This window comes from Misgurnus anguillicaudatus, chromosome 22 (assembly GCF_027580225.2).
Source record: "Misgurnus anguillicaudatus chromosome 22, ASM2758022v2, whole genome shotgun sequence".
Classification (NCBI taxonomy): domain Eukaryota; kingdom Metazoa; phylum Chordata; class Actinopteri; order Cypriniformes; family Cobitidae; genus Misgurnus; species Misgurnus anguillicaudatus.
In genome coordinates, this window is record NC_073358.2 from 44,852,359 (window position 1) to 44,871,818 (window position 19,460).

At 37.8% G+C, this 19,460-nt stretch overlaps 1 protein-coding gene across 2 annotated transcripts in view; it reads left to right on the forward strand.

Moving 5' to 3' along the window:
- piwil2 (piwi-like RNA-mediated gene silencing 2) overlaps nucleotides 1–19,460 on the forward strand; it is a 39,772-nt gene that overhangs the window by 16,606 nt on the left and 3,706 nt on the right. For both annotated transcript variants that reach the window (XM_073860417.1, XM_073860416.1), the window contains 14 exons: nucleotides 631–730; nucleotides 3,238–3,438; nucleotides 3,736–3,936; nucleotides 5,689–5,799; nucleotides 6,014–6,131; nucleotides 6,491–6,615; nucleotides 11,367–11,447; nucleotides 11,684–11,797; nucleotides 14,832–15,020; nucleotides 15,248–15,332; nucleotides 16,826–16,915; nucleotides 17,574–17,714; nucleotides 17,941–18,054; nucleotides 19,159–19,347. In XM_073860417.1, the coding sequence (XP_073716518.1) occupies nucleotides 631–730; nucleotides 3,238–3,438; nucleotides 3,736–3,936; nucleotides 5,689–5,799; nucleotides 6,014–6,131; nucleotides 6,491–6,615; nucleotides 11,367–11,447; nucleotides 11,684–11,797; nucleotides 14,832–15,020; nucleotides 15,248–15,332; nucleotides 16,826–16,915; nucleotides 17,574–17,714; nucleotides 17,941–18,054; nucleotides 19,159–19,347 (1,859 nt within the window). The remainder of the gene's footprint in view (nucleotides 1–630; nucleotides 731–3,237; nucleotides 3,439–3,735; nucleotides 3,937–5,688; nucleotides 5,800–6,013; nucleotides 6,132–6,490; nucleotides 6,616–11,366; nucleotides 11,448–11,683; nucleotides 11,798–14,831; nucleotides 15,021–15,247; nucleotides 15,333–16,825; nucleotides 16,916–17,573; nucleotides 17,715–17,940; nucleotides 18,055–19,158; nucleotides 19,348–19,460) is intronic.

Consider the following 19,460-nt stretch of genomic DNA (forward strand, 5'->3'; position numbering starts at 1 on the left):
GACTAATACAATAACAGTCTTAAATAACTCGAAACATAAGTCCACTTACAGTTCTCACGGACACGGGACGACCTAGTTAAGGCGGTAGGGTTTCCTATCTTAGGCGAGTCGCCTGAACTGCAAAGTGCTGCAGGAAACCCTGCTATATAAACTAGCAACACTGCACCCCATAGTACTGCTGCATAGTAAATCATTATGTACCAAATGTACCAGGTTTATACAAAACACATTTTTATGTTGTTAAATGTGTCATCATTTTGATTGCAAAAATCACCCAAAAAGTAAAATCCTGGTGGGACTGTCTAGCTTGTTAACATGGGTGCTGAAAAAATATACTCTGCTTATGAATCTGGTGTGAAACCGACACAAAGAATTACACCACTAACAAGGCTCCAGACTGCAACCAAAATGGTTGCATGTGACGATTTTTTGGAAAATGTGCGAGTAAAATTTTGATGTCGCATTTACGCATGTGGAATATAATTATTTAATTGATGTATTCTTGATCGATGCATAAAACAAGAAATTATACTGTTATTGTTTTATCATATTTAAAAACTCATCTTTTAGACTGTTTACAGCTTTATCTCTCTTTCTCTCTCTCTCTCCCTCTCTTCTTTTCTGTTGCAGGACGGGGGGCAATGGGCGATTTTGGAGCAGGTGTTCAGTCTGTGATGAGCCCCGTTGGGGCAACAGCTTTGGGTCCGGAAAAAGAAGAGGAAACCATCAGGTTTGCCTTTAAGATTAGAGCTCCCAGTGACATCAAAAATAATGTGCTAACTTGTCAATTAAGAGAATACATTTCCCTGCCAATGACAAGTTTTTCCAGCAATCTGTATTTCCGCTATTATTCACCAGGTGGTGCTCTTACTCAAATTATAAAGCCTGAAAGTATTCCTTTAGGGCAGGGGTGGCGAACTTCGGTCCTGGAGAGCCGCAGCCCTGCAGTTTTTAGCTCCAACCCTGATTAAACCTCACCTGTCTGAATGTTTCTAGTAACTCTTTAGACCTTGATTACCTGTTCAGGTGTGTTTGATTGGAGCTGGATCTGGACTCTGCAGGACTGCGGCTCTCCGGGGCCGACGTTCGCCACCCCTGCTTTAGGGCAAACAGTTCAAACTCCGTATATGTTTTGATGATCGCTCTGAAACTAATCAATATCAAAAGTCCTTTACAAAAATGGAATTATCTCAATAGAATTTTGTATTTTTTAAGATACCTTCCCATATTTGAGAGGTGATAAAAAGAAAACATATAGGATGAAAAGTGTTTTTGAAAGCATAGGGTTCATTTGATATATTTTATGTTTATATATTTAAAGAAGAACATTTTCTGGAAGGCATTAAACTTTTGTAAAAATCATAAAAAATGCTGGCGCTGGCAACTTTTTAAAAATGTTGGCAGGGAAAGAGTTAAAGAGTTCAAAATAGTTCACCTAACAATTGTAAAACAAAAAAATACATTTACAAGCCTGTATGATTTTTGTCTGTGGAACCAAAAAAATTCAAAACACGTTGACTGCTCTTTTTATAAACTGAGGCTGTCAGTCGCAATTCTTCTTTCTGACATCTTCTTTTGTTCCATTGAGGAAACTAAGGCATATGCTTCTGGAACAACATGTTGTTGAGTGAATGACAGATTTAAAATTTTTGGGTGAATTCTAAACTTTCAAACAGATGTTTGTACATCATGGTTTGCACAAGGTCCTTAAAGTGCTTGAATTGAAATGTAAGGTCTGGAATACCTGGACAATTGGCTTGAATATGCATGAATATATTTGCCCGATAAATGTTTACAAACTGGAGCACAAATTTAGTGTAAATAAATGTATATTTTCCCTTTTTACACCTTTTAATTGCATTTCTAGCAAGAAATTAGTATTGTATTTTTCACATATGTGATTAGTTATCACAAAGGCACTCTCTGTTTATATTTCAAACACGTTGCCTTTAAAGTGTCTCCAAAAGCGTTTCTCTGAGCTGCCTTCATGCCTCCAAAGTCATTGCCTCATGAGGCAGTGAGGCAACAAGTCAGCTGCCTACGTTTTCAGACGCAGCCAATTTGTCCAAATCTGGAAGGTGCTGTTTGACCAGAAGTCGTGTTAACCGAAATTTTTCCATTATTAACTGATTTTTTTCGTCCGAAAATGGCATTATTTTCAGCGGCTGAATTTCAGTTCTCTAAACCAATACAATTTGCAATACTACTATAAATTCTATTATATCATAATTATTAATCATGATTTTCAAGTTTTTCTGTGTTTTTTAATTTTATCTTAAAATGAAACGTGGATAAAAGCACTATAGAAATAAATGTGACTTGACATGGGGTTGGGGATCGGATCACAATGTTAATCTTACATTGCTTGTTTATTACTTTGTAGAACTGCTTTAAAACAACATGTTTTGCATGGAGATATATAAATACATTAAAGGGCTCGTTATAGTCGTGCGTAGGTCCTACGACGTAGCCGCGATGGCGTAGGTTCCACGTCGGTTTTAATTTATACTTTTGCGTCATCTTCCGCGTCGACATGCAAACACGCGCGCAGACCGCTGGAAGGCAGTATCCACGCGTGTGACCACAGTAGCAGTGCGACCGTCAAAGAAGAAGCTTGGCAAGTTAACCCACAAACCAAGAAGAAACAGCAACTTGTTGTGTATGATTGGAGAAGACCAGCAATGATGGAAGTAAATAAACAGCGACTTTTGTTCCAGTTTGAGTTAAATCACTCCTCAACTTGGCCATTCTTTGTTTTCACCGTCGCAAACGGAAATTCCTATGGCTATGACGCGTTTTTTTTACCTGACGGGAGGGGTTCTGGTGGACCAATCACAACGCTTGCGGTCCGCGTAGAACTGATGCGCTGTTAAAATTTTTGCGAGGTGCACGTCAGACTACGCACAGGCTACGGAAAGCCTATGTTGTAGCTACGGCTTAGAACTTACCCACGACTTTAAATCGGGCTTAAATTGGGTGAAAACGGAGGTAGTGTTTTTTTTTTTTTTTTCAAAAATAAATTTTAGTTCCTGATTCATTTCATGTTCATATGGATTGGTATTAATGTGCTTGTCAATGTTAGGTTTAAGAACTCTCCAAATGTCTAGCCATCTGTTAGTACTGGAAATATCCTGGATTTGTTGCCTCTATGAACCCTGATACATGGACAAACCTTTCGTTTAACAGTTAATAGACAGTTGTTTTTTAATATACTGATTTAATTTTGTGTTGTTACAGTTTTGTTGGTAGAGGATTTGCTGGTCTTGGCAGAACTGCATTGCCTCACATGGGTGTTGGACGAGGCCCGACTTCCCCACTCGGCCTTGTGTCCCCTATTACTGCCCCTTCATACATGTCGACTGTGCCCTCTGTCTCTGAAGATGCCCCAGCTCCTCCAGGAACACCTCCCAAAGCAGAAGTTAAACCTGAAACAGTGGGGTATGAGTTCTGATTTACTCATTGTTAATTTTGGTGGTGTAAAACAGGCACAATGTGCATAATTTTTGCAGTAAAATATCCAAAATCTACTAGTGTGGTTTACAGTGTTTTTTATTTAGTTTACTTGTGTACTTGCACATATTCAAATTTAAGCGAAATTTTAACTAGTGAACGTGAGGTGAAGACTACAACTTTAGTGGCGAAAATGGGATATTGTGTGTCTTAAAGTGTTGACAAAATGTACTTTTAGGTAAAAACTTGTTTTTTTTTACACATTTTTGTTTTTCATTGTTTCAGTTTTCTCGGCAGAGGATTTGCTGGTCTTGGCAGAACTGCAATGCCTCAGATGGGTGTGGGTCGAGGCCCAACTTCCCCGCTTGGCCTTGTGTCCCCCATGACTGCCCCTTCATCCCTGCCAGCTGCGCCCTCCGTTTCTGAAGACGCCCCAGCATCTCCAAAAACACCCCCTAAAGTGGAAGTGACAGTTGAAACAGTGGGGTATGAGTATTAAAGATTATAAAACAACATTCATAACACATTTAGACTTCGTGCTGTGACACAATTCAGACATATTTTTCCATTCAGACTGAATCTCGAGTGTTTCTCTTACTCGGTATATAGAACATTGTGCTAGCAACTCAAAGGTGATGGGTTCAATCCCTTGCAGCACGCATAGCACTTAAAATGTTTCGACTGAATGCATTGCAAGTTGCTTTGGATAAAAGTACCTTCCAATTGCATTAACTAAATAAATTAAATGGATCTTTTAAAGCACCTAGTGCTGAGATGTTTAGGCTTCAAAATTTTTTACGTCATTGTGGCCACAGATTTTTTTCTAAAATATTTCTGTATTTTTCTTTAGAAGAACATGCACAGATGACTAGAGACTAAGAAAGTAAATTGGCCCAATTTGAATATTATTATTTTGTAAGTTCAAGTGCCCATTAAATGGATAGTTCACACAAAAATAAAAATGTCATTAATAACACACACCTTATGTCCTTCCTAACTCGTAAGACGGAACACAGTTTAAGATGTTTTATATTTAGTCCGAGAGCTTTCTGACCCTTCATTGAAAATCTAATAACGGTATACTGTCCATGTCCAGAAAGGTAATAAAACATCATCAAAGTAGTCCATGTGACAACAGTGGGTCAGTTAGAATGTGTTAAAGCATCGAAAATACATTTTGGTCTAAAAATAACAAAAATTTCGACTTTATTCAGCATTGTCTTTTCTTCCGCGTCTGTTGTGAACTGCGTGCCTGAGACTAAAGTCACGTGACTGCAGAGACGCGGATAACGTACGCCGCGGCTGCCGCGTTATCTGGTGCGCTCCAGCTGTTTGTTTTTTTGTGCACCTGGGCTTTGTTTACAGTCTGAGGGAGAAGCACGCTGTAAGTTTGGAAAAAAAACTTTGCAAACATGTCTGAGAATAACGCGTCATCCGCGTCACTTCAGTCAAGTGACTTTAGTCTCGCACATGCGCTTCACAACAGACGCAGAAGAGAAGACTGTGCTGAATAGAGTCGTAATTTTTGTTATTTTTGGACAAAGATGTATTTTCGATGCTGCAGCACATTCTTACTGGCCCACTGATGTCACATGGACTGCTTTGATGATGTTTTTGTTGCCTTTATGGACATGGACAGTATACCGTACATAGATTTTCAATGAAGGGTTAACAAGCTCTCAGACTAAATATAAAACATCTTAAACTGTGTTCCGAAGATGAACAGAGGTCTTACAAGTTTGGAACGACATCAGGGTGAGTCATTAATGACATAATTTTCATTTTTTGGGTGAACTATCCCTTTAAATCCAAATTAAGAGTTTTATGGCTTTGGGTTCACATGTTCAAGCTTTGAGCTCACCTATAAGACCTGTTATACAGTGCATGGGTAGGCAGAAAATGAGATAGCAGGTGTAATAACAAATTTTTTGAGTGTTTGCACTGGTGCTATGTTGCAGAAAGTCTTTTTTGGACCTTTACAAAAAGTTTTACCAAACACTAATAAGTGAAAAAAGCTTTCTCCCAAGTGAGAAGTGTTGCATCATTCAAAATCTGACAAATGTTGACGTTACTTTTTTCCACACAATGAAACTGAAAGGGGTCTTGGGCTGTCAGTCCTAACATCTCCCGTTGGGTTTCAGAGAAAAATATAGTTTCAGAGCAACATGACCATGATTAAAAGATGACAAAAGATACATGAATCGTATGCATATAAAAGTTGATTCGTATCTTCGACAGGGAGCCACTGAAGAAAGCCGGCACTAAAGGCAATCCTATAACCATTGGATCAAACTACATTCCCATCTGCTGCAAAAACGAGGCCGTGTTTCAGTACCATGTGACTTTTACGTAAGTGTTCATGTTCAGAAATAATAAAACTTTGCATAAGCTCGTTTCAGAATTGGTTGTTACTTTAGGAATGTTTCTCTTATGAATTATTAAACCAATCTATTTTTATTCTAAAATGCAGATCTTCAGTAATGGCACACGGGCGTCTGTCATAACCAATATTGATTAAATAATTATCATGAACATCTGATAATGATCGTCTCTGTAATTTCAGCCCAAACATTGAGTCTCTTTCTATGCGCTTTGGTATGATGAAGGATCATCGATCCACCACAGGAGAGGTGGTGGCTTTTGATGGATCTATCCTCTACCTTCCCAAACGTCTGGATGAGGTTTGTATGCAAGGTTGAGTGGAAAAGTAAACGCACAATGTGTCATCATAAACAAGCGTACGATGATGACAACATTTTGTTCTGTATGAAATATTCTGCATAGATGTGCTATTTTCTGGTTTACAACTGATAATGCCCTTTTAACTTTCAGTAAAGATTAGCTGACTGTGCATTATGCCACTTAGCTGCTTGGCAAATATTGAAATTAAGTATTGATTTGATTGAAATTATTTTAAAGACCGAGCAGGCAGCGCATAGTGATACAAGACACATAAAAGTAGCACAGCATGTATGAGATTGCAGTAATACGGTAATAAAGTAAACTTGTTTTTTGCATTTTTAACTTATGTTTGTAACAGGTTGTACATCTTAAAGCTGAGAGAAAAACAGACAACCAGGAGATCGACATCAAGATTCAATTGACAAAGATTTTGCCTCCCAGCTCTGATCTGTGTATCCCCTTCTATAACGTCGTCCTGAGGAGGTATGTATTGTCAATGTTTATATTATGCTTTATTCTGATTGGCTAAGGTAAGGGTGTGCATTATTTTTTAGTAAACGCACAGCTATAAATTAGTTCCAGGTCTGTCAACCGCGTATCACATCTATCTCACTACAGCAAGTTTATCTGAAATGACAGATTTTGTTTATTTTAAACAAATATAGCATACATTTATGTGTGGTAGTGGAAGAAATAAATTGAAAATAATTAATAAAATAATTTTAAAAGAGAAGAAAACGAATGCAGTAAACAAACCCTGATTGCCTGCTTGTTCAATTTTGTTTTTGCTTTATTCCTGATAATATAAAACTAGAATAAATTAATACATAAATACTGAAGAAATAGAATAAAATATAAAAATTGATGAGCAAACTTCTTCACATTGTTCTCATTACTGCAAACATAAGTTCATATCTTGCGCTCTTCCTCTGTAAAATTACATTTTGGAATTAGCAACGGAGGCTTTAGATATGCAATAAATTATATTTAGGTACGCAATAAATTAGTCTTAATCACAATTGCATTTAAGGACAAAAACGTAATGACTTTTTCCCAGGTGTGCGTTATTTTCAAATAGTTTAACAACCTGTATATTATTCCTTACATAATTTTAGGATTCTTAAGACCTTGCGACATTGAAGTGAAAGTAATCAAATCTGTCTTTAACACATTCTTACTCTTTCACGGTTTGAAATTGAAATGTGCCGTTTTTATAAGTGTACAGACGCACAAATGGGGGACAGTTTAAAGGTTACAGTTTAAAGCGCTCTGGAAAATGGGAAATACATTTTTTTTCTGTACTAATGCTCTACACCACACCATTTATTGGTTTAATAAGCTACACAACAGGTAGTTAAGAAATGAACAAATGACCACCCTTATTTATTTACATATAAATGCCTATTCAGTATTCAACAGCTCGGGCTGCCCTGAGGAAGGACATCGTGAACTATGCCTTCATGTAGAGGTTAGCCAATTATAAGTCATTTACATACAGTTAGGAAATCTTACAGGTAAAGTAGCCATTTTAATTCTACACACATCCTGTTTAATTGGATGACCATTTAAAATGACATTGACATTGTAGAGTCAGAAACTTATTTACATAACATTATAATTAGACTTGTTATGAGGTGTAGAGGATTGCCCCTTTAACACACTTCGGTCATGTTTAAACTGAAATATTACCGTGCTTGTTGCATACCAAGCAGTATGTACTGTTTATAAGTCCCCATGAAATCAAAACTTACAATTCTTGTTTTTTAATGAAACACCTGCTTTTCTATATCCAATCAATTCACAGTGAAAAACACAAGCCACTAGGGCTGGGTTTCGATTCAGATGTTCCAGATCAATTCAATTTCGATTCACAAGCTATCGTTTCGATTCTCGATTCACTTTTCGTTTTTTTACTCGATTCGACTCAATGAATATAGATTTAATACAAATACCGTATTTATAAAAAAGAACTGTGAATCTTCATTTGTGTGCTCTGCTGTGGGGATGTTGTAACGTCTGAGTGATGTCTCATCAAATGGTCCCACAGATTTGTAGTATTACTACAGCATTTCACCTCTGCATTACAAATGATGCATATAGCTTTGTTCTTGTTCACAACACTATCGTCGTCGCCTTTCTTTCGAAATCTAAAATGCCTCTGACTTTTTATGTGAAGGTGGCATCAAAGTCGGCGAAGCACCTGAAACCGCCATTTTAAGCACTGAATGAATGAATGACAGGCTCGCCTATCGCTCCTTGGTAACATCGCGCAAGGCAAAAAAGAGGGTGACATCTAGTGGAGAATACTAGTAATTCGATTAACGTTAATCTTACGTTCAATGTTTGTGGAAAAAATATGAAAAAATTGTTTTGTGGCCTTTGAGAATCAATTTTTAATTGACCACATAAAAAAAGATTAATGGAAATATCTATTTTTTGCCCAGCACTACAAGCCACGCCCACACGGGCCGATTACCAAAACACACTTGTAGCCAGTCAGCAGTAAGGGGCGTGTCTACTAACTGACAACCTTGCCAGGGGTTGCGTATGTGTGGGGCGGGTCTATCAAAAGAAGGTCCTGATTCTATTGGGGTAGGGGTGTGTATGTTTAGGTGATTTCAAATATCAACATTGGCTTTCAAACATTGTGCACTCTGCCTTTAAGGTTTTTTGTTTTTAAGGTTTTTATTTTCAACTTGAATGATGAGTCAGAAACCGAGAGGTTAAAAATCACAAATGGTATTACTTTTCGCTCCTTCGCATTGAAACTGTAGGGTCGAGTGAAGTGCTTTGTGTGAAGGATGATATATATTTAGTGCATTATGCAGTGCATTGTCTGATGTACATTTCTTCGAATTTTCTAGGTCATCCAGCTATTCCATGCATATAAAAAATACAGCATCTCTGATAGTGCTTTTCAAGTCTTCCGCAGGCGTAATTCTTCCAAATTCTTGTGACACAAAAGCCTTATCAGTCATAACCACCCCGCACATTCCCTTGTGTGGTGTCCTGGAGTGTCAGCAGTGGGCCTGTCTCAAATCATCCATGCTTGAAATGTACAATAGCTCCGGTCTCTTTTGGGACTGATAGCTAGAAGTGAAAACAAGCTCCTCAGAGATCGCTCACCTGCCGTCTAGGCGAGTTTCCCTCACAGCGGCTGTTCCCAAACTTAACAACCACTCAAAGCAAAAAGTTTGTAAACTCACCCCAAATCCCTTATGAGCTTTCAAGAGCAATGTATTTTATTTTGTGATTTCAGCATTTTTATTAATCAAAAGCAGGGCATAGTAGCACCTTGAAAAAATCTGACTCTGCATTCAAATATTACCTCAGTGCAAGGCTGACAAAGAAATATACAGCAATGTCCCCTTATTTCCAGTGTCAAGGCTTTGAATTTGAGCTGAATATGTAGTTTGTCAGAGATTAGGTTCAATGCTACATGCACAAACAGTTTGCTTGTACCTCAGCCTGCAAGCTTGCCGGTTGCCATGGCAACCTGTTTTCCTTCTGGTTATTATTTTGAATGTAGTTTTAAACGTTTTTCTTTTCGGAGTAGGTCTGTGCGGTATATACCATCTTATCAGTATGGTCTGATATAACCCTCATTCTTTTGCCACTAGAAATGTACACTGAGGTTAGACGTATTTGTACAACTTGGATGTTGTACAGCTGTATATTTTTTTAAATAGGAAGGAAAAGCGTGTCTTTCAATTTTATTTTCATCATACGCTGTTTTGGTAAAGGTGAGGCTTTGACTTGCATATAAACATGTGAAGAGTTTGGTTCCAAAACACGATAAATGTCATTTAAAAAAATTTGTTACCCCCAAAATCAGTATTGTATCAGGTCAGAATTTAAAAGTAAATTCTTAAATTTATGCAAAATCCAATATCTGCCATGTTTTTCTGTCATCTTTTCTCCCTTTTTCCTAAAACGCAATAAACGCCAGTCATCCTTTTCTGCAGAATGCAATAAATCCGCTCAACAAACACAGCCCATCATTCCACGCATTGTAAACGATAACGGTGACGCATTGAATACACACTAATAAAAAATTAGAACTATATTGTATGGTGGAAGAGCACTAAGTTTGCAGCACTTTGACCTCTTCACCCTTTTACGGTGTCACATAAAGTTAAACGCACTTCGTGTGTGTGTATATTAAATATATGTGGGTGATTCTCACAAAATCCAGATTTAGAAGGTGTTTTTTAAGATTTTTTTAATAATGATAATCTAAAAAATTTAAATAATTCTATAAGAATTTATTTTTTAATCATTGCCGCAACATGATATTACATTAAATATATGCATTTAGAAACTCATGTTTCGGTAATGAGAACTAAAAAGTTGTCTAGGTATGACAAACAAAATTTAAACTTTTATCTGGAGAGAAAAAAATAACTGCTACCTGGTAGCCATCTTGAGTGTCACAGTCAATTATGTCCCTTCCAACTTTTTTAAAAAAATGTTAGTTCCTTGAGGGCTTTAACAATGATTGAAATTGTTGCGGATGATGAGAAAATTGGTCTTGGACACATTTATATTCCTTATTATTGTCTCTACATTTACCAATGATCACCAAATACCACATGTTTCTTTACCGTAAATGTTTATAGTATAACATGCACTGAAGCTTTTTATTTTTTAGATTTTTTAATTATAAATATTTCCATGTCAAAAAAAAAACAAATCCAGTCATGGACATGTTGCGGTAATGTTTTAATGAAAAAAAAATTGGTTTGTATGATGTCATTTGAAATCATGTGCAAAATAGTACATGAAGAAATGTTTGTAACTGTATGCTTCTTATTTTGATAGCATTTTTTTAATCAAAATGTTTCATGACACCACTTAAGTCTTAATTTCGCGAAAATCATCCCCCATGTTTTTCCGAGAAAGAGTAATTCACTAAGAATTCGAATAGCATCACAAAATGGCTATAGTGCAGTGTATGGAAGATAGGGGGTTGAATATAGATAGGGGGTTGAATTTGGACACGGCTATATGAGTGTCTTCATTGAATTAACCAAATAAAATGAACCTAATCGCATCAGCTTTACTACAATTTAAATACTTGATCTTCCACATTTTAGTCATATTCCGGATATCACGTACAGCTGGTGTATTGCACAATTTTTCTGTGTGTACTGTATGAGACATGTCTAAGCAATATAGCCTTGTTGACAATTCTCCTCAATTTATTTGTTTGTTGTTTTGTTCTCTTGCTCTAGAGTGATGAAGATATTGGGCCTGAAACTGGTGGGCAGAAACCACTACGACCCCAACGCTGTTGTCATTCTGGGCAAACACAGGTATTTTATACCGATCTGATTGTCTGTGATTAGAATCCAAGGAGAATTGCTGTGCTCAGTGTTGTTTACCATCACACTGAAAAAAATCAGCACTTCAGCTTCGGTACTTTCTCCTGGTTGAGCTCGTCTAGCCTGTAATTACAAGAGGCACATTGTGAACCACTGCACTTGGAATAATCTGTTTTGTTTGATCCGTAAGAGTGCTTGTACCTCATCTAACAGTTTGTGTGCTTCAGGCTGCAGGTGTGGCCCGGGTACTCTACCAGCATCAAGCATACTGACGGTGGTCTGTATTTGCTAGTGGACGTCTCGCATAAGGTGCTCCGTAATGACTCTGTGCTGGACATCATGTGAGTTTAAAGAACACGTAACATCTTATCATAATGTCCACTTTATTGCATTGCTCCAAAACTTACTGAGCTGCCTACCTGGAGGGCATCATAGGCGTGCATCCCATGTACCTTTTGTTTCACAATTCATGCAAAAGCAGCATGCATTTTCATCAGCGCTTACATGAACATATTTCGTGCATTCATGCCAAAGTCCTTTTAAGGAACAGGGTTCCCACGGGTCCTTGAAATCCTTGAAAGTTTGTGAATCTGAGGTAATACATACAGGTCATTTAAAGTGCTTGAATCTATTTTATGCAAGAAGTTTTCTTTGTGTAGTGTAAGATAATATCATAAAAATTCTAGACTTTGTAAGCATACATGCTAAACTGTTCACTTTAAATGCTTATATCTTCTGTATGTGAATGTTGATTCATACCAAAATGCTTTTTTGCATAGTTGTGTATGACACATGAAAACGTCTCAGGTTACGTATGTAACTGTTGTTCCCTGAGAAGGGAACGAGACGCTGCGTCTCCCTTGCCATACTTCCTGCGTCCCTGTAACGCCGTCTTTGGCAATATTTCAGATAGCGATATACTTCCTGGCTCCGGCATCACCCTGTTTTTGCCGTTAGGCCTCACCATTGGTCGAATTTGATATACACATTCAGACGCACTTACCCCTGGAGGTGTCCCCAAAGTGTCACACCAGTGACGCAGCGCGAGTTCCCTCGAATGGGAACTGTAACAATGCATCTTAAAAGGTAACACGATGTAACTTTGCTCTCACTTATAATGTGTCCCCACATCCTAGTCCTTGAATTTGAGGGTATTGGACCTGGAAAGTCCTTGAATTTGAAGTTAACTAAGGTGTGGTAACCCTGAAGGAAGTTGTGTCACGCCGCGCCATATTTGCATGACAAACAACACGACAAACAAGACCTGTCAATTCTGTGCAAGCACAAAGTCACTCTCCCAGAGGATTCACGGTTTGCGATTGGCTTTTTTTTATTGGGAGGCGGGTAGTGCTGCCACTAACGACTAATTTTCTAACGACTAATCTTTCGACTAATTTTTCGAATAGTCGACTATTCTAAACGACTAATTAAAAAAAACTCAAGTGTTTGTTATTTCATTTTGTCAATTTTATTTTGAACCCACCGGTGTCATAAACAATATGAATAACTTAAATGTTACCAAATAAAAAATTACAATGTAAACAATATAAATAATAATAAAAACTTCCAGTGCAAAGTAGATGCTTAACAGAAATATGAAATGTTTCACTTCTACTCTTTGATCTTATATTGCATTTTAACACAACTGAATGCTATTTTACATATTATCTGTTCTGTTGTAGCCTATAAAATAGTGACTAAACATGACCCATCACCTCGTTTTTTATCCAACCAGCTGTTCCTTTAACTGCTGCTAAAATCCTGATTTAGATATGCAAAAATCACCATACATTTACATTGTAGCTTTACTGCTGTTGCTCTTCTCATAATTGTTGTTGTGTTTTGAACCATTTCTTGATTTTAAATGCGAGTGGTATAGCGCAGACAATTCGGTGCAAATTAAGAAATATAAGAGAATACACTGTTGTTGTTACATAGACTACAGAACACGTCATACAGCATCATAGGGAGGGAGAAAGCTCGCACACAGACTCACACTACTGCTAATCTTTCTTCAATCATGTTAATTCGATCAGTCGTCTTTGTCAGAGACATCTGTGAATGTTGACGTTTACGCAAAAAAGAAAGTTCATTAAAAACACTGCCACCTTTTCACTGTCACGTAAGAGAGAGGCGCGCGCGGTCGAGGCGCTGCAAGCAACATGAGTGATAGAGAGAGAGAGAGAGAGAGAGAGAGAGAGACGCGCTGAACACTCGCAACAATGAATTGAGCCGTTTAAAATAGTAAAATAAAAATGTAAATGGGAATCATGAAAAATCTATTTGTTGCGTCCAGTGTTGATTCCGTGGCAGAATCACGAGCAAACACTGATAGCCTTTAACATCCAAAGACAGAGTCATTGTACTTCTCAAAAGAGTTAATAAAACAGTACTGACTAGCACGCCGTTTCATTAATAATCATATAACAGTTACTTACGTTGTCCTATTTTCTGTGGGTGTATCGTCAATAACTCCCGAGTGTTTTCGTTTGAGATGCTCGTGCATTGTCGTTGTGCTCCCGTGATAAGCCAGCGACGTTTGGCACGGTGTAACAGACCACACTTTTATCACAACTTGGCTTAAAATACTTTCATACTTCGGAGGCTTTCCGACTCATAATTCCATAGACTCACCTGCCACCGCCAATTTTTCAAAATTAAAGCAGTGAAGGCAGGGGGAGAGGGAAGAAAGATGATAGCGTAGCAGATTAACCAGCAGGGCGCGCACAGCGCACAGACTGGTGTGGAGGTGAATTACATTGAGCCATTTGAGACATGAGACAGAATTACAGTGGGCCGTTTGAGACGGAAAAAAATAAATATGCGACTCCTCGACTAAAAAAATTGCCGTCGACAAATTTTCATCGTCGATTACGTCGACTACGTCGACTATTCGCGGCAGCACTAGAGGCGGGACTAGAGCAGCCATTCAGGGCGTTGCAATCTCTTCCATTCATATTAATACCAGTGGCGCATCTTCTTAATATTTAATATCTTTGATTCATGCTTATAACGCTGCATAGCATGTGTCTTTTGTGGTACAAGCAATCTCAAAGTGCACTGCAGCTGCAGCAAAATCCTCAGCAGATGAGTCACATGCAATGCACAAAATAAACTTTATATTCAATACTTTAATCATAAAGTGTAATCTAAATAAAACAGACCGTTTAGCAGTATTTCTTTGTTTTACGTAGAGAGTATTGTTAGCTTAGCAATACATCGATTATGTAAAACTATTGGGAGCTATTGAAAACAGGGCTTTAAACATTTGTCTTTGTTTTGGACCCCATGCTAAAATCAATAGGATTTGTTTGTAAAAATCTGTGCAGTGATCTCATTTGCTCAATCTTTTCAAACCCCTTTTGTCTGCTCTAGGAATGTGATTTATCAGGAGAGTCGAGAGAGCTTTCAGGACCAGTGCACAAAGGAGTTTGTCGGCACAATCGTTATCACACGCTATAATAACCGCACTTATCGCATTGACGACATTGAGTGGTCCAAGTCTCCCAAAGACACTTTCACCTTGGCTGATGGATCAGTGACAACATTTGTTGAATACTACAGGTGCTATTTTTGGAACCCAGTTCGATCTCATGCAATCAAAGGGCTAGAAAGCATGTACAGAGATATGACAGCTTGACAATAACTCGTTTAACTGGATGACTCGGGTGATGTTGTGAAAGGCTTTATATTTATATATTTTCAAATTGCTGGCAGAAAGGTGGTAGAAATGATAAAAGAGATCAGTTTCCACTAATCTGCATTCTCTAAATTGTTTAATGCATGCACAGGAAAAACTATGGCATTACAATAAAGGAACTGGACCAACCACTTCTCATCCATCGTCCAAAGGAGAGATCCAAACCCAAAGGAAAGGTAAAACAATACATATCAGCTTGCATATCAGTCAGCAGTTTTTTTATGGGCGTAAGTGAATTCACACTCTGTACTGCCATCACCTGGTGTTATTTGATACTGCACCTTTACCCAGCATGACACCTGTATTATTATTAGAGCTGGGCATAGATTAATCTAGATTAGTCTCATACAAAATAAAAGTAATTTTTTGCATAACATATCATGAGTTTGTGCTGTGTGTAATTATTATGTATATATAAATACACACACATTCATGTATGTATTTAAGAAACATTTACATGTGTGTGTATATATATCAGGGTTCCCACAGGTCCTTGAAAGAATCTGTGGGGAAAAAATTCAAGGCCCTGGGAAGTTTTTGAAAATATACATACATAGATACAGGTCATTGAAAGTGCTTGAATCTATTTTATACAAGTTTTCTGGAAAAAAACACTCGTGCTTAACTGTTCGCTTTACATGCTTATATCTTCTGTATGCGAATGTTGATTCATACCAAAATGCTTTTTTGCATAGTTGTGTTTGACACATGAAAACGTCTCGGGTTACATATGTAACTGTTGTTTCCTGAGAAGGGAACGAAACGCTGTGTCTCCCTTGCCATACTTCCTGTGTCCCTGTAACGCCGTCTTTGGCAATATTTCAGATAGCGATATACTTCCTGGCTCCCGCATCACCCTGTCTTTGTCGTTAAGCCTCACCATTGGTTAAATTTGATATACACATTCAGACACACTTGCCCCTGGAGGCGTCCCCAAAGTGTCACCGCAGTGACGCAGCGCGAGTTCCCTTGAAAGGGAACAGTAACAATATATCTTAAAAGGTAACACGATGTAACCTTGCTCTCACTTGAAATGTGTCCCCACATTTAGTCTTTGAATTTGAGGGTATTGGACCTGGAAAGTTAACAAAATTTGAAGTTAATTAAGGTGTGGGAACCCTGATATATTTATTTATTTATTTTTTATATATTCTAAATTATATATAAATTAAATAAAACATTTCTTAAATTTATATGTATGTGTGTTTAAATATACATATTTACACGCATCACAAACTCATATATTATGCAAAAAATTACTTTTATTTTGTATGAGATTAATCTATGCCCAGCCCTAATTATTATGCATTTTTTGTATTTAATATCTATTAAACATTATGCATTTTTTAAGTGCATTTGTATTATGCTTTTTGCATTTTTATTTATTATGCAAATAATACAAATTTTCCTTTTTTTATCAAATGAATAGACACAAATTAACACTATAGTACAATAGTTGGTAACACACAATATTTATTATGTTACCAAAAATGTTAACAATCCATTAAGGTTTACAGACAACCCCCACCAGCAAATGGATACTAGATACAACACCATACCATGCAAACATTTCTGAAAAGCTGCTTTGTAACAATACATGTTGTGAAAGCACAAAAAAAAACATCACATCTATATGCTAGGATACTGACATGGATTTGTTTCATAACAGGTTATAACAGGTGAGATTTTGCTGCTTCCGGAGCTCTCCTTCATGACCGGCATTCCCGAGAAGATGAGGAAGGACTTTAGAGCAATGAAGGTATGATGACCAATTAATCTGGTCTTGGCAGATTCCCACAGATATAGGCTGAGCACATATTTACATTTGAAGTGGTCGGATGCAAAAGCCGCAAAACGCCCCCTCCAGTGATATTAACCGAATGCTCTCGGCAAGTATTATAGGCTCATTGATTATTTCCGCTTCAAATCTGCTTTATCCCAGCTTCAGGCCATTCAGAAATACAGCAGAATCCATTAAAAGTCTGTGTTTTCTTGTAAATTAGCATTTTTCAGACACACTTAAAGGGTTGTGCATCTGAGCTCTCGTTAGTGATGCACCGAAATGAAAATTCTTGGCTGAAAACCGAATATTAAGGGATTCACTTGGCCAAAAAAATGAAAATTTAGGATTCACTTGCCCGAAAAACGAAATGGAGGGGATGGGCGATATTCATTTTTTGCTTGCCTTTTCAGCGTTTTTTTCTTTTCGGTGCACCCCTGCTTAACATTTATAAGACGCTTAAATCCAAAGTGACTTGTTTTAGTACATTTTTTTAGGATGTGTGTTCATTGGGAATCAATTGCTAACACAATGCTTTACCAACTGAGCTACAGGAACGATAGAAGAGTTTATAAAATAAAAAGTTAACCCACAAACGCTTCTGCTGGCTGAATTATCTCTCTTCATTTCCATCTAGGATCTGACCATGCACATCAATGTGGGAGCCGAGCAGCACACCCAGAGTTTGAAACAACTGCTGCAGAACATCAACACCAATGATGAGGCTCTTCGTGAGCTGGGTCGATGGGGTCTCAGCATCAGTCCAGAGATCCTGGTGGTGAGAATAGAAACGCAAACGTACACCTGTGTGGCACCTGTTAGAAAAGAGTTTAGACCTGTGAAATTAAACATGTATCAGCTTCCAATATCAATGGATGCCAGTAATCTACAAATATTACATTATTGACATCACTGATCTGTATTAGCTATAATGATTTGTATACAGTTTTATTTTCATGGTGATTCATAGCTAGTTTCATTTCCAAACTTTTCTACCTACACAGACTCAAGGAAGAACTTTGCCCCACGAGACCATCTGTCTGCATTCGGCCTCCTTCGTCACATCACATTCAGTGGACTGGTCCAGAGAGGTGGTTCGAGACCCTTCCATCAGCACCGTGAGTCAGCACAATCTGAAATCACTGTGATTCATCAGTTTGCGAGGGAGTGTACATGTGCCACGCACGTCAGGCGATGAGAGGAGGTGGATTTCAGAAGAGTTAAAAGCCGGAGATTTCAGATTGTAGACATGGTGTCTAAAAAAATAGGCGTTGAAACAGAGCGAATTACATTTCATTTTTGCATCACTTTACATGCACACGTCAGGTTATCAGTTTATTGGCAGGCCTATTTACAGTGACATCTTTAACTATTACAATCTATGCATTTATCCAGTGCGACTTAAAGGGACACTCCACTTTTTTAAAATATGCTCATTTTACAGTTCCTCTAGAGTTAAACATTTGATTTTTACAGTTTTGGGATCCATTCAGCAGATTTCTAGGTCTGGCGGTACCACTTTTAGGATAGCTTAGCATAATCTATTGAATCTGATTAGACCATTAGCATTGCGCTAAAAAAATAGTGATATTACGCACTGCCTGAAAATAGTCCCCTTGGTAACTTTCAATAGCAGGGGACTACTTTCAGGCGCTGCGTAATATCACTACGCCTGCTGCAGCCATGTTACAGAAGCAAAGTCCTTGATTATTACGCCAGAATGAGAGTATAGTACCTAGCCATATCTGCCTAGAAAATTGCAACTTTTAATTTTCCGTCAGTCTTAGTACACAATGTAACTACAGAAAAGTCACGTTTTAAATAGGAAAAATATCCAAACTCTTTGGTTATTTTTTAGTGTGATGCTAATGGTCTAATCAGATTCAATGAATTATGCTAAGCTATGCTAAAAATGGTAGCGCCAGACCCGGAGATTGGCTGAATGGATTCCAAAACGGTACAAATCAAATGTTTAACCCTAGGGGAGCTGGAAAATAAGCATATTTTCAAAAAAGTGGAGTGTCCCTTTAAAAATGCAGTATATGCTATATATATATTTTTATCAGTCTGTGTGATCCTTGGAAATCAAACCATTGTGCATTGCTAGCAGACTGCTCTACCAGCTAAGCTACAATGTTTTAATAAATTTAAAGGACATAAACTACCTCTGATTTAATTCTGTAATTGGATTTACCTCATGTCCCATGATTTCTTTCTGTTAGGTCCCTCTGAGTTGCTGGGCTATTTTCTTTCCTCGACGTGCAGCGGATCAGGCAGAAGAGTTGGTGAGCACCTTCTCACGTGTGGCCGGTCCCATGGGCATCAGAATCGAGCGACCCGTCCGTGTTGAACTACGGGATGACCGGACCGAAACCTTCGTCAAGAGCATTCACTCTCAACTCACCAGTGAAGTGAGAAACTGTCAATGTTGTTAGACATTATAGAAATTAGTTGTCATTAGATGTTCTAAGTTTTATGGCAATGCCGTGTCTTTTAGGACGTGTAACATGATAATCTGGTTTTT